At 43.3% G+C, this 15,388-nt stretch overlaps 1 protein-coding gene across 1 annotated transcript in view; it reads left to right on the plus strand.

The window, feature by feature from the left end:
- Nucleotides 1-919: 919 nt before the first annotated feature.
- Nucleotides 920-15,388, plus strand: part of Crebrf (CREB3 regulatory factor) — a 27,264-nt gene continuing 12,795 nt past the window's right edge. Inside the window, exons 1-3 of the mRNA XM_013016092.1 lie at nucleotides 920-1,090; nucleotides 4,168-4,293; nucleotides 5,893-6,979. Of these exons, the coding sequence (XP_012871546.1) occupies nucleotides 1,082-1,090; nucleotides 4,168-4,293; nucleotides 5,893-6,979 (1,222 nt within the window). The 5' untranslated portion in view covers nucleotides 920-1,081. The remainder of the gene's footprint in view (nucleotides 1,091-4,167; nucleotides 4,294-5,892; nucleotides 6,980-15,388) is intronic.

Here is a 15,388-nt window from a genome sequence, read left to right on the forward strand (position 1 = left end):
ACCACTTGAGCCATAGCTCCACTTCTGGCTTTTTCTGAGTAGTTTATTGGAGTCTCATGGACTTCCCTGCCTGGGCTCACTTTGAACTGTGATCCTCAGATCTCAGCCTCCTGAGTAGCTAGGATTACAGATGTGAGCCACTAGCACCCAGCAGTTTTTGTTTTCAGAGATAAAGTCTTTCTTTTTTTCCTAGATGAGCCTTACCCAGTCCTACCTCCATCTCATAAGTGATGTGACCTACAGGTGTGTGTCACTACACCCAGCTTCCAAGTGACTTATTTTTGTAAATGTTACCATTGGTTGTTTATTTGTTAGCTTGTTTTTAATCAATAAATCCAGGCTGATCTGGAACTTATGCTCAGGTTGGTCTCGAATCTCAGTCCCTCTGCCTAAGCCTCCAGAGTACTGGAAGGTGCCAGCACTCTGAACTAAATGTCCTCCCTACTGTAAACTGGTTATTTGTGAAATTGATCCTATTTTAGAAACAAACCGGGTGAATGAAATGGTGAACTTTAGAATAGTAGCTGCTAAGGCATAACTAAATTCTTGAAAACGTAACCATAGAGCTGGGTACTGGTGGCTCATCCTGTCATCCTAGCTACTCAAGAGGCTGAGATTTGAGAATCATAGTTCAAAGCCAGCCCAGGCAGGAATGTCCATGAGACTCTGATCTCCAAGGAACCACCAGAAGACAGGAAGTGGTGCTGTGGCTCAAGTGGTGGAGCGCTCACCTTGAGCTGCAGAGCTCAGGGACAGTGTCCAGGCCCAGAGTTTAAGCCTCAGGACCATCAACAACAACAACAAAAATGTAACCATAAGCCTTACTCCTTTCAATCGTACAGTTTCCTTTGCTAATGTTTTTGAAAGCTCCGCTTATTTTCAGCAGCACTCAGTGAAGTTATTTTGTGTTTGACAGAGTCACAGAAGTATTTTCTAAGAAAGCAGTGATTCAAGCAGTTGACAGCACTCAAGATTGTAAAAATCACCTTTGATCTTGGGATTAAAGGTAAAGCTGGAAAAGGATTTTCAGACAAGAAAAAGAAGACGTTTGGAGTTGGACTCACAGGATCTGGGCTTGGAAATGCCTCAGGTAAATAAATACGAGGAGTTAGACAGCGATTTCTGTTTCCCCTTGGGAAAACAAATGCTGTTGGCTTTGTAAGTTTTCTGAATCTTAACAAATTAGACGTGCTACATGTGGTGTGTGTGTGTGTGTGTGTGTGTGTGTACACATGTACCAATCCTAGGACTTGAACTTAGGGCCTGGGCACTCTCAAGGCTAGCACTCTGCCACTTGAGCCATACCTCTCCATTCTGTCTTTTGGTGGTTAATGGAGAATAAGGAGTCTCATGGAGGGCTGGGAATGTAGCTTAGTGGTAAAGTGCTTGCCTAGCATGCATGAAGCCCTGGGTTTGATTCCTTAGTACAACGTACACAGAAAAAGTTGGACGTAGTGCTGTGACTTGAGTGGTAGAGTGCTAGCCTTGAGCAAAAGAAGCCCAGGGACAGTGCCCAGGCCCCAAGTTGAAGCCCCAGGACTGGCAAAATAAATAGTCCTATGGACTTTCCTGCCTGGGCTGGCATCGAACCATGATCTTCAGATCTCAGCCTCCTGAGTAGCTAGAATTACAGGCACTCGGCTGACATACTACTGTTTAAAGTCAGCTTACTTCTGGTCTCACCTAGTTTGGAGTACATAGCCTGTCTTCCACTGCCCTCTCTTTCTTCCTTTGCTACAGGTTTGAAGTATTTTCAGAGAGGCTGACCCAGGGATCCGGGTGGATAAGTAGGTGAGGAGGTTGAGAGATTTGTTAGCTTTACAGGATCTCATCTGACAACTCTGAAAATGGATCTGCCACCAGAGTTCCCTTCCATCCTCTGTGACATCCTCCTTCCATTTCTGACAGTTCTAGAAGAATGATTCTTACAGCAACTGCTTTGAACAGGTCCATGTTGCTTCCAGGCAGTTGTCCACCCAATCAATGAAGCCTTGTTGGTTTCCATTCTCCTGTCCAGTGTCCCTCCCTCCCTCCTCTATACTTAGCATTTGTTTCAGTGTTGGAGCAAGCAGGGACTCGTAGGCAGCTTTATGTGGGCCATACAGAAATACTGTGAGCTCACTGAGACTGTCTCCTGTGAGTCAGGGAGGAAAAAGGCAGAGGGAAAGAAGTGGGCTTACTAAGCCAATCCTAAAAAGACCAGAAGCTACTTCCACTCTGGTCTCTGTGCCAAATGGACTGCCCTAGCCCCTTTTACAGACCTAATCCAAAGAACATTTTTCGTTTGCCGTTTATTGAGTATTTAAATTTAGGGCTCTAAAACTTACCTTCTCAAGCTGCACTTTTCTGGGGAAAAAAGGTTCTGTGGGTCTGAGGAAAAAAAAAAAGAGAGAAAAGAAACATCTGGAAGGTGCATGATGAAAGAGTGAATGGGAAATGTGTGCGTGGTAGATAGAAGGCACATCTGCACCAAGTATAAACAGATAAGCTCACAGCCTTTCCCCCTTTTCTGCAGTAGCTTACAAAAGAAGAACATAAAAGCAAAGAACATGTTTAATTTGCTCTTCTCATCAGAGCGTTCAGAGTGAAGGCCTTTGTGTTATTCGAGCCACTTCAGAGGTCTGAACCCTGTCTCTGAAGTGGTTTGGACAGATGGTTGAAATGTACCAAGGGGACCAAGGGAAAGCAGGAGAAAGGGATTGGGGGGGGGCGTGCATTCTTCTCCGCTGCCTTGTACTCTTTCAAAGAGCAGGACGAAGGTCACAAGTCATACCACATTTCTAGTCATGTGTAGATTTTGGAGGCTTTTTTGTTGATCCTGTTATTTAGACTAAAAGATGTCCACATTGTCTTTGGTTCTGGGAAGGAAGACATTGGACTACTTGGGAGTTACAGAGTGAGACTCAACTCGCTACCTCTACACACCACAGGGAATAATAGCAGAGCAGTCTCTACATTAAGTGGCGATTAGAACAGAGACCATTTATTAAAGAATTGAGGAGGTCAGGCGCCAGTGCCTCACAACAATAATCCTCCTCCTCAGGAGACTGAGATCTGAGGATCGCGGTTCAGAGCCAGTTCAAGCAGGGAAGTTTGTGAGTCTCTTACAACCAGTAAACCACCAGAAAACCAGAAATGAGGGGCTGGGAAGGTGGCTCAGTGGTAGAGCGCTTGCCTTGCATGCCTGAGGCCCTGGGTTCGATTCCTCAGCACCACATAAGCAAAAAGAAAAAAGCCGGAAGTGGCGCTGTGGCTCAAGTGGTAGAGCGCTAGCCTTGAGCTGAAGAGCTGAGGGACAGCGCCCAGGCCCACAGTTCAGGCCCCACGGCCGGACCCAAAAAAAAAACACAAATGGCACCGTGGCTCAAGTGGTAGAGTGCTAGGTTTGAACAAAATTGCTCAGGGGGAGTGCCCATGTCCTGAGTTCAAGCCTCCAGACTGGCACAAAGAAGAAAGGATTTCAAGTACTCTTTAGATGTTATACATTGCCTGTAAGTGGCTAAATAAACTTTAAGTTAGTAAGTGTTGCTACTCTTAGCCAGGTACCAGTGAGTGGCTCATACCTATAATCCTAGGTACTCAGGAGATTTAAGGATCATGGTTCAAAATCAGCCCAGTCAAGGAAAGGCCATGAGACTTTTATCTCTAATAAACCACCAGAAAACTCAAAGTGGCGCTGTGGCTCAAGTGGTAGAGCACTCACCTTGAGCTGAAGAGCTCAGGGACAGCGTCCAGGCCCAGAGTTCAAGCCCCACATTGGACAAAAACCAGAGACAAACAGTTGCTCCTCTTACATTCTGTTTTTGTATTTTGTGCCAGTATTAGGGGTTTGAACTCAGGGCTGAAGGCTTCTTAGCTTTCAGCTGCCACACTTAACACTAGAGTTTTGGCTTTTCACTGGTCAACTGAAGAAGAGTCTCTCAGATTTATCTGTGCTCAGTGTGGCATTGAACTTCCATCTCCAAATTTCTACCTTCTGAGTAGATGGGATTATAAGTGTGAGCTCTTAAATGTACTACAAAGCGGAGAAATACTTATTTTCTGGAAATAAATGAGCAATTTACTACGGAGTCATTACTAATGAACAAGAAGGGTTAGGGCTCGTATGTAATATGGAGGTTTTGAAGTCCTCTTTGACTTTGTAAAGTGACTTTCACTCTGTTGTAGCCTAGTGTAAGCGGAATGGATCCGCCTTTCGGGGATGCCTTTCGAAGCCACACCTTTTCGGAGCAGACTCTGATGAGCACAGATCTCTTGGCAAATAGTTCCGATCCAGATTTCATGTATGAACTGGTAAGCAACATTTTCTTCGTTTCAGCCTTAACTGAGGGTTTAATCTGTAAAATGGGGTTTAGTGTAATCTGTAAAATGTCTGCAAAGAAAGGATGTGATTGGGTTTGATTCTTTTGGCAGGTAGAAAGATATGTGAACCCACTGAAAAGTATATGGAAAGGCTCCTTTAGTATCTTCAAGTCTAGTTTTTATGTTATTTATGTATTTTTTGTCAGTCTTGGGGCTTGAACTGAGGGCCTGGATGATGTCCCTGTGCTTCTTTTGCTCAAGGCTAGTGCTCTACCACTTTGAGCCACAGCTCTACTTTTGGTTGTTAATTAGATAAAAGAATCTCTGCCTGCGCTGGCTTAGAACTGCAATCTTCAGATCTCAGCCTCCTGAGTAGCAAGGATTATGAGCATGAGCCACCAGCACGCAGCTCTAGTCCACTTTTTTTGTGAGAAGACTATGAAATGATTCTTGTTGTTGGTCAGTTCTGAGGCTTGAGCTCTGCATCTGGGCTCTGTCCCTGAGCTTTTTTGATCCAGGCTAACAATCTACCAACTGAGCCACCACTCTACTTCTGGCTTTTTGGTAATTAATGGGAAATAAAGAGTCTCATGGACTTTTCTGCTCAGGCTGACTTTGAACTGTGATCCTCAGATCTCTTGACTGACTAGAATTACAGGCGAGAGCCACTGGAGCCTAGTTCAATATGCTTTTAAATGGGATGATATATTTATACAGTCTTCTATGAAATAGATGGTAGATGGCCTGTCATGTCGGCTTATTTGAGGCTAAGTGTTATTTTTTACTGTGGCCACAATGTTGCTGACATTTTAAGATCTCATCTCTGCAGTTCATACTTCCCATGCCCAAGAATTGTTTTAAATCTACCATAAAGATTGTTATCATGCTGTGGCTGAATTCCGGCTCTCTCTTTGCCTCTTTATCTTCCTGTTTAAGAAGTGAAGGTAAGGTCTTCACTATTTGCTTCTTAATTGAAGCTTATTTCTAAAGAAGTCCTTAAATCTTCCTCAGCTAGATCAGGGAAAGTAAATTCATTTCAGTTAGTGTGTTCATGGTAAGGCTCCAGAGACGGACTTAGAACATTTCAAAGCCTCTTGAGAAATACAGTTCTTCTTTTTCTTTTTCTTCTTTCTTTTTTTTTTTTTTCCTGTCAGTCCTAGGGCTTGAACTCAAGGCCTGGACACTGTCCCGAAGCTTCTTTTTGCTCAAGGCTAGCACTCTGCCTCTTGAGCCACAGCATTATTGCTGGCTTTTTCTGTGTATATGGTAATGAGGAATTGAACCCAAGGCTTCATGCATGCTGGGCACACGCTCCACCAGTAAGCCACATTCCCAGCCCCCAGTTCTTCTTTTTCTTTACCAACAAAATGTTGACATAGATGGAATGGGGGAGCGTGTCTTGTCAGTCAGTGTACCCTTATCTTAAAGCAGAGCAGAGAAACGTAGAGTACTGATGTGTATCAACTTGATCTTCGCCCTTGAGCACGGTGGGGTGAGAATTTTTCTTCTTCCTAAAACATGGTGTATGATTTTCTTTCTTTCTTTCTTTCTTTCTTTTCTTTTCTTTCTTTCTTTTTTAACCAACCCTAGGATAGAGAAATGAGCTACCAACAGAATCCTCGAGACAACTTCCTTTCTCTAGAGGACTGCAAAGACATTGAGAACCTGGAGTCTTTCACCGATGTCCTGGAAAATGAGGGGACTTTAACTTCCAATTGGGAGCAATGGGACACGTACTGTGAGGACTTGACGAAGTACACCAAACTCACCAGCTGTGACATCTGGGGGACAAAAGAAGTCGATTATTTGGGTCTCGATGACTTTTCCAGCCCTTACCAAGACGAAGAGGTCATCAGTAAAACTCCAACCTTGGCCCAGCTGAACAGCGAGGACTCGCAGTCCGTCTCCGATTCCCTTTATTATCCCGATTCGCTCTTCAGTGTCAAACAAAACCCCCTGCCCTCTTCTTTCCCCGGCAAAAAGATGACCAGCAGAGCCGCGGCCCCTGTGTGTTCTTCAAAGACTCTCCAGACCGAGGTCCCTTTGTCAGACTGTGTCCAAAAGGCAAGCAAGCCTACTTCCAGCACACAAATCATGGTGAAGACTCACCTCTATCACCATGAAAAGGTGAACTTTCACGTTGAATGTAAAGACTATGTAAAAAAGGCAAAAGTCAAAATCCACGCCGTACAGCACAGCCGGCCCGTGCTGAGCCACACCCCCCCAGACGCGGCCAAGGAGAGCACCTGCTACTGTGGGGGAGTGGCCAGGAGACCAGAGAAGAAAGGGGTGGAGCCTCTCCAGGGCCACGCCACGCCCACTCTGCCTTTCAAAGAAACCCAGGAACTATTACTCAGTCCCTTACCACAAGAAGGACCTGGGGCTGCTGCCACCGGAGAGGGTAGCAGCCTTTCTGCCAGCACTTTGGTTTCCGATTCATCCCAGAAGAAAGAAGAGCACAACTATTCACTGTTCGTCTCTGACAACTTGGGGGACCAGCCAGCCAAATGCAGTCCCGAAGACGACGACGATGACGACGACGATGTTGATGACGAGGACCACGATGAAGGCTTCGGAAGCGAGCACGAACTGTCTGAAAATGAAGAGGAGGAGGAGGAGGAGGAGGACTACGAAGACGACAAAGATGATGATATTAGCGACACATTCTCCGAACCAGGTATTGGAGCTCGGCGAGGTTTACCAAGCTGGCCCTTTCACTGATTTTTGAAAGGGGAAGTTTTTGTGTGGATGGTGGTTTCGGGTTAGGTTGGTTTTCTTTTAGTTGGTACTGAGTGACTTGGTGTCTTCGCTGGGCTTTGTAGCAGTGATCGCTTGTGCTCACAGAGTGGTGCACACATTGCTTCTTGGAGGGCATGTTCTTATTTATCTTCTATTAAGTGGCCGCCATTGGTCAGCCTCTTAGTAGTTGTACAAAGATACCAAGAGTCTATGGGTTTAAAATTCATTCCTGCCTGGTGCCGGTGGCACACACCTGTAATCCTTGCTACTTAGAAGGCTCAGATTTGAGAATCATGGTTCGAAGCCAGCCCAGGTTGGAAAGTCTGTAAGACTCATCTCCAGTGAACCGCCAGAAAACCAGAAGTGGCCCTGTGGTTCAAAGTGGAAGAGCCCTAGCCTTGAGCACGAAAGTTCAGGAACAGTGCATAGGCCCTGAGTTTAAGCCCCACAACCAACCAAAAACAAACAAACAAAAAACCATATATCTAAATAGATATTTCTGCCATTTCTATTATAATTGGGATGGTTAGGGATACCTAGAAAGGTAGACCAGATGATGATGGTTTATTTTACTCATGCACATATCCAAACAAAGCCAACAATTTAGAAAACACATGTTGTAGCCATCCTTATAATCCTAGCTATTCAAGAACTTAGGTAACTGGGCGCCGGTGGCTCACTCCTGTAATCCTAGCTACTCAGGAAGCTGAGATCTGAGGATCAAGGTTCAAAGCCAGCCCAGGCAGGAAAGACCCTGAGACTGTTTATTTCCAGTTAATCACTAAAAAGCCAGAAGTGGAGCTGTGGCTCAAGTGTCTAGAGCACAAACTTTGAGCACAAAGCCTTGGGAACAGTGTCTGGCTTTGCGTTCAAGCCCCAGAACCCACCAAAAAAAAAGTCAGAGATAGGAGGATCGCAGTCCAGGTCCTCTTAGGCATCTACATGAGACTCTGTTTAAAAGAGAAATAGAGCAAACAGTGATAGGGGTATGATTAACATGGTAAAGTGCCTGCCAAGCACATGACTGAATTCAAGTCTGAGTATGAGGGACTGTAGAAAAGGGAGAAGGAAAGGCTGCGAGGAACTGCTTGTCTTAGCATTGACATTCTTAGTCTGTTGTTCATGTTGGCTTATGCGACTTTTTAAAAATGAAAAAAGTGTTTCCAAACCACACAAAGAAGCTGGGGACCAGGAGCTCATACCTGTAAACTTAGCTACTCAGGAGGCTGAGATCTGAGGAACTTGGTTCGAAGCCAGCCCAGGCAGGAAGTTCTGTGAGACTCTAATCTCCGTTTAGCCACCAAAAAGCCAGAAGTGAAGTTGTGGCTCAAAATAGTAGAGCTCTAAGCTTGAGCACAAAAGCTCAGTGGCTATGCCCAGACCCTGAGTTCAAGCTCCAGAACTGGTAACACAGACACACTCACACACACACACACACACACACACACACACAAGATTTTCACATACTAACAAAAGGCCCTTGCTTCAAAGGTAATAATAGTAATTCTGCATAAAGCTTAAACGACTAAAAAATAAAATTACCAGAAAGCCCTTTTGTTATAATGATGATTGCTGGAATTCTAGGCAGTATAAACATAGATATTTAATTTCTTACATTAGTTTAATTCTTAAGGGACAGCAACTACCTTTCAGCCAATGAAGCACTATTGTTCCTTTTGGTTGAATTTTTGTCACGGATACTTAGACTCTCATATATGTAACACGAACAAGTTGGTTGGGATAGTTTTAAGTAAGTAAAGGTACTTTAAACTGAATGTGAAGGAAAAGAATTCTCCTTTTTCTTTGGTTTACATTAGAGTGCTCTGTCCATTAGGTAAAATAATTGTATTTTCTACTTACCAGGAGAGAGTTTTTCTTAGGCCATATTAATAAAAATCTTCATTACATTGTTTGAAGGACCCAGTGTCTTCCCTGGGAGAATTGTGCTGCTGTCCACAAAGCCTAGATCTATGTTCAAACGAGTAGCATTAGTTGCCTATTGAGGATTGAGGTAGGAGGGTATGGATGAATCAACACAGTGCGTGGATGACTGAGGAAATGGACAATATAGGCATGAGAGTCAGGAGACCCCAACATGTCTGGGACACGACAGACAAATTTTACCCCTGCACTGGCTATAGTTTGGCTTTTCTTTGGCTTTCTGCTCCCAACTTTATTGAATTACAGTGGGCAGATAAAAAATGTATATGTTTAATATAAACATGATACTTTCCTATTTGCATGCATTATGGTTATCATAGTCAAAGGAGTTAACATACTCATCACTTTTTCTTTTTATGGTATTTCCATATATATATATATATATATATATATATAGTTTACTTTGAGCAGATTCCCCTTTTTATTATTCTCTTACTTTTCCCTCCCTCTCTCCCTTCTTTTCCCCCCTCCCCCTGCCTTTTTTTTTTTTTTCCTTTGGTGCTGATCCTGGCCCTTAAACTTAGGGCCTGGGCACTGTCCCTGAGCTTTTGTGCTCAAGCCTGGAGCTCTTCCATTTGAGCTCTACTTCTGTTTGTTTGTTTGTAGTCAATTGGAGATAAGAGTCTGCACAGGCTTTCTTGCCCAGGCTGGGTTTGAGCTGTGATCCTCAGGTCTCAGCCTCCAGAGTAGCTAGGATTACAGGTGTGAGCCACCAAACGCCAAGCCCTTGGTTTTCTTTTTTGTCAGGACGAATACTTAAGATCTATTCTCTTACATATTACACTATTATTAGCCGTGGTAACCACGCTCTCATTAGATATCCAGAATTTCTTCTACAAAACTGAAACTGCTCTGATCAGCATTTCCCCATTTCCCAGTCCCTGGCACCTACCATTTTGCTCCTGCGAGTTTGAAGGCCTTAGATTCCACATGTGAGATTTGGCAGTACTTTCCTTTCTTTGCCTGCCACATTTCATTTAGTGTCACCTACAGGTTCATCATATTCTTGCAGATGTTAACTCTTTCTTTCTTTCCTTTTTTTTTGTATAGGTAACGTTTGAGTGTTTTATTTTAATTATTATGAAGTTGATAACACAGAGGGGCTGCAGTTACAAATGTCAGATCATGAGTACATTCCTTTTCAGACAGTGTCGCCCCTTCCCTGGCTCTTTCCCAGTTTTTTCCTCCCATCCTCACACACAAGTTGTATACATCGTTTTCCACATGGTGCTTAGTGAGGTCCGCAGCTGCATGCGTCCCTAGTTCTGTGCTCCCTCTACTCTCCCAAAGACAGATAAATGAACAAACAAGACAGAAAGAAAATAAAATCAGCAACAAAGAAAAAAAAACAACTCTTGTTTCCATTTCCTGGAATCCAAAACGTTCACCTTTGTAAAGGCTGATAATAATTCCTGTGTGTACCTTTGAATTTCCTTCATCTGTACAGCCCCTAATGGCCAATGAAGTCATTTGTATACTCTGGATGTTGGATGTTGGAAAGAGTATCGTGGTGAACATGAGTGCTCAGACAAATTCAAGAGGTCGACTTCATTTCCCGGTCTGTATCTATATTCCCAGAACTTAGGACTGCTGGATCAGATGGAACCTTTTGGGGGGGGAGAGGGGTGCTGGGTATTGAGCCTACAGCCTTAGACATGGCTAGTCAAGCCCTCTGCTACTGAGCTATATTCTCCCTCACTCCATCCTTGGTTTTAAACCAGTATGTCCCTCAGGCTGACTTTGAACTGGTCTCATCCCTGGCTGGCCCTGAATCAAAATCCTCCTGCCTCTCGTCTCCCCATGGCTTGGATTTCAGATGTGCCCTCCTATGCCTAGCTTGCTTTTTAAATTCTTGAGTTACTTCCATACTGCTTTCCATAGTGGTTGTAACAATTCACAGTTGTGCTGCACAGTGCACAGGAGTTCCTTGGCTCCCCATCCGTGACCTTTGTTCTGGCTCGTAATAGCCATTCCAACAGGTGTTAAGGTGTTTTTTCATTGTGGATTGTGTTTGTATATCCTTGTGGATTAGTGGTGTTGAGAATATTTTAATATAGTTGTTGGACACTGTATGGCTTTATGAGAGATATCTATTATGGTTTTGCTTTACTATTTTTTCGGTTTTTTAAAAATTTATTTCTCCTGGTTTTTGGGTTTTTTGGCTGTACTTTGAACTCAAGACCTCATGTTTACTAGGCAAACACTGAACTACTTGAGACACACTATAGTAATGTTTAAAAAATGTATTATTAGAGTACATTAATCTTACAGTGTAAGACTACAGTGATGTAGTATTTCTGTGCATGTATATAATGAACTTTGACCAGATTCCCCTGCTCCTTACATTATTTGCATACATTTTCTTTAATTTTATCATCTGTCTCTGCATTCTATTGATTCTGCTTTTTGTTCTTTGTCATGTGGAAGCTTTTTGGGGGGTCCAGGACTAGAACTCAGGACCTGATGTTTTTCCTTACTAGCTGGTGAGCTCCCAGAAGAGCTACTCCTCCAGCCCCAATTCAGGAAGCTTTTTAATTTCATGTAATCCCATATCTGTTTGTCCTTTTGTGTCCTGTGCTTCTATAGTTATCTAGAAACTTACTGCCCTGACCAACGTCAAGAAGGCTTTCCCGTATGTTTCTTTGCCCCATGTGTTACTGTGGTAGGTTTTAATCTATTTTGAGTGTATTTTTTTATACAGTATTGGATAAGAATCTAATTTTGTTCTTCCGCGTAAGGACATTCAATTTTTTTCCCATCACCATTTATTGGACAAACTGCCTTTCTGACACCTTTGTGGAAGATCAGTGGAATATAAGTGTATGAGTTAAGTCTGGGTTGTATTCTGTTCTGTTTGTATGTGTGTTTTTATGCCAGTCTGTGTTTTATGCCAATATTTTGTGGGTAGAGCTGTGTAGTATTTTGAAATCATGCACTGTGATGTTTACAAGTTGTGTGTATGTGTGTGTGTGGTGTTTTTTTGGGTGGCTAATTGGATATGAGTCTAAAAGACTTTTTTGTCTGGGCTGGCTTTGAACCAGGATCCTCAGATCTCTAGCTTCTCAAGTAACAAGGATTATAGGAATGAGCCCCTGGCACCCAACTGGTTTCAGCTTTTTTAATTTTTCTTATTCAAGATAGCTTTGGCTGTTGGTGATCTTTTGAGTCCATATGAATGTTTGGATTTTTTTTTCTGTTTCTCTGAAAAAGTGTCACTAGAATTTTGTTTTTTGGTTTCGGGGTTTTTTGGGTTGGTCGTGGGGCTTGAACGAACTCTGGTCCTGGGTGCTGTCCCTGAGCTCTTCAGCTCAAGGCCAGTGCTCTACCACTTGAGCCACAGTGTCACTTCCAGTTTTTGGTGGTTAATTGGGAGACAAGAGTCTCATGGACTTTCCTGTCTGGTCTGGCTTTGAACCGTGATCCTCAGATCTCAGTCTCCTGAGTAACTAGGATTAAAGGCATGAGCCACCAGTGACCAACTCACTAGACTTTTGAGGTGAAGTTCATTGGATTCTGTAGATTGCTTTGGATAGTATGAACACTTTGATGTTCTTCAGACCCAGGAGCACATGCTACCTTCCATTTATTTGTGTCTTTTCCAACTTCTTTTTTTTTTTTCTTTTTCTTTTTGTTGTTGGTGGTGGTGGTGGTCGTGGGGCTTGACCTCTGGGCCTGGACACTGTCCCTCAGCTCTTCAGCTCAAGGCGAGCGCTCTACCACTTGAGTCACAGAGCTACTTCCAGCTCTTTCTGTTCATGTGGTGCTGAGGAATCGAACCCAGGGCCTCATGCATGCAAGGCAAGCACTCTACCACTGAGCCACCTTCCCAGCCCCTGGCCATAGAGTACTCTAGTCATGCTTCAGTGTCATGGTAGTGCTGGCCTTGCAAAATGAATTTGGAAGTGTTCTCTCCTTTACAGACTTTTGGAGGACTTTGATGATTGGCATGAATTCCGCAAATATTTGGCAGAATTCATCAGCGACACTGTTAAGTCATGGGCTTTTCTTTGTTGAGCGCTTTTGATTACTTACTCGATATTTTTACTTATTATTGGTGTATGTTCAGGTCTTCTATTTCTTCATGATTCCATCTTAGTAGGTTATAGATTTCTAGTGATTTATTATTTACATACATTATCCAACTTGTTACAATCCTCTGTGTTTTGTGGTAATTTAAGACCTCTCTTTTTTTCTTGGTCTAGCTAAAGGCTTGACAGTTTTATCTTCTCAAGCCCTCTTCATTTCTATTTTTTCTGTGATATTTGTTATTTCCTTCTTTGTGCTAGTTGGTGTTATTCCTCTTTTTCTTGTAAATTTCTCTTGGTCATTTAAAACCTTCTTTCTTTTCTCTTTCTTTTTTTTTTTTTTTTTTGTCAGTCATGGGGCTTGAACTCTGGGCCTGGGTGCTATCCCTCAGCTCTTCAACTCAAGGCGAGCGCTCTACCACTTGAGCCATAACACCACTTCCAACTTTTTTCTGCTTCTGTGGTGCTAAAGAATTGAACCCAGGGCCTCAGGTATGCAAGGCAAGCTCTCTACCACTGAGCCACCTTCCCAGCCCTAAAACCTTTTTTCTTAATGTAGGTATTTTTCACTAGAAAATTCTTACTGAAACTGCTTTTGCAATATCTTAAGTTTTAATGTTGCATTTCCATTTTCATGTCGTAAGATTTTGTTGTTGTTGGTTGTGGGGCTTGAACTCAGGGCCTGGGCACTGTCCCTGAGCTCTTTTGCTCAAGGCGAGCACTTTACCACTTGAGGCCCAATTCCGCTTCCAATTTCCTGGTGGTTAATTGGAAATAAGTATCTCACCGACTTTTCTTCCTGGGCTGGCTTCAAACCACAATCCTCAGATCTCAGCCTCCTGAGTAGCTAGGATGACAGGCATAAACCACCAGTGCCTGGCATATTGTTCCTTTTTATTTTTCTTCTTTGACTCATTGGTTCATGAGTTTAATTTTCTACATACTTACTAGTATTTCCAATTTGTTTCTTTTTTTGGGGGGGGGGGTCCGGTCGTGGCCTGGTTGCTGTCCCTCAGCTTTTGAGCCCAAGGCTAGCGCTCTACCACTTGAGCCACAGCGCCATTTCTGGCTTTTTTCTTTTTGCTTATGTGGTGCTGAGGAATGGAACCCAGGGCCTCAGGCATGCAAGACAAGCGCTCTACCACTGAGCCACCTTCCCAGCTCAATTTGTTTCTTGTGAGTGGTATATGAAGCCAAAAATCTTTAAAATATTTGGAATGACTTAGGTGCCAGTGGCTCACGCCTGTAACCTTAGCTACTCAGGAGGCTGAGATCTGAGGATATCGATTCGAAACCAGCCCAAGCAGGAAAGTCCAACCCACTCCTCTCCAGTTAACTACCTAAAAGCATGTGGAGTTGTGGCTCAAGTGGTAGAGTACTAGCCTTGAGCCAAAAAAGCTCAGCACCCAGGCCCTGAATTCAAGCCTCTGAGAACAGCATACACACACACACACACACACACACACACACACACAAAGTTGGTATTACAGTCTTCTTAAATTTGTTAGTATTATAGCCTACCTATCTTGGAGAGTATTCTGTTTATGTTTGAACATAATGGGAATTCTACTAGGATGGAATGCTCGGTATATGTCTGTTAGGTCCATTTTGTCTTTAATATTGTGATTTCCTTACTGGCTTTCTATCCATTGTTGAAAGTCCTGGGCCTTCAAGCTCCAGGACAGGCAAGAAAAGAAAACAATAACATTTTAAAAGTCATGTTTAGCCACATGCCGGTGGCTCACAACTGTAATCCTAGCTGAGATCTGAGGATCGCAATTCAAAGCCAGGACAGGAAAATCTGTGAGACTCTTGTCTCCAATGAACCATTAGAAAACCGGATATGGCGCTGTGGCTCAAGTGGTAGAACACTTGCCTTGAGCTGAAGAGCTGAGGGACAGCGCCCAGGCCCAGAGTTCCAGCCCCATGACCAACAAAAAAGAAACAGAAAGTCATGTTTAAGTACCAGTATCTAAAGGTGTTTTTGATGTCCCTATAACTATACTGAGTAGTTCTTTCCGTCCCATGTGAAGATACAAAGAAGGAAACAATATTACCTTCTAACTTCTAAAAACAAAAGGGACTCCTCAAGTGAGATTAACACTATAGTTATATGTGTTTATTAATCTGAATATTTTCTGAAGGGGAGATTTCCATGTTGTTACCTACACACCTCCTCATTTATTCTCTTTGACATGCCAATGATGACAGGAAAATGTCTCAAGCTACAAATAGAAGGAACTTTTGGTTTGTCCTGATTGCCCTATTGAAATTTCTGGAGCTTTAACAAACTGGAGTGCCTTTTTTTTTTATTTTTTGGTCCAGTTGTGGGGCCTGAACTCTGGGCCTGGGCGCTGTCCCTCAGCTCTTCAGCTCAAGGC

This window comes from Dipodomys ordii, unplaced genomic scaffold, assembly GCF_000151885.1.
Source record: "Dipodomys ordii isolate 6190 unplaced genomic scaffold, Dord_2.0 Scaffold29, whole genome shotgun sequence".
Classification (NCBI taxonomy): domain Eukaryota; kingdom Metazoa; phylum Chordata; class Mammalia; order Rodentia; family Heteromyidae; genus Dipodomys; species Dipodomys ordii.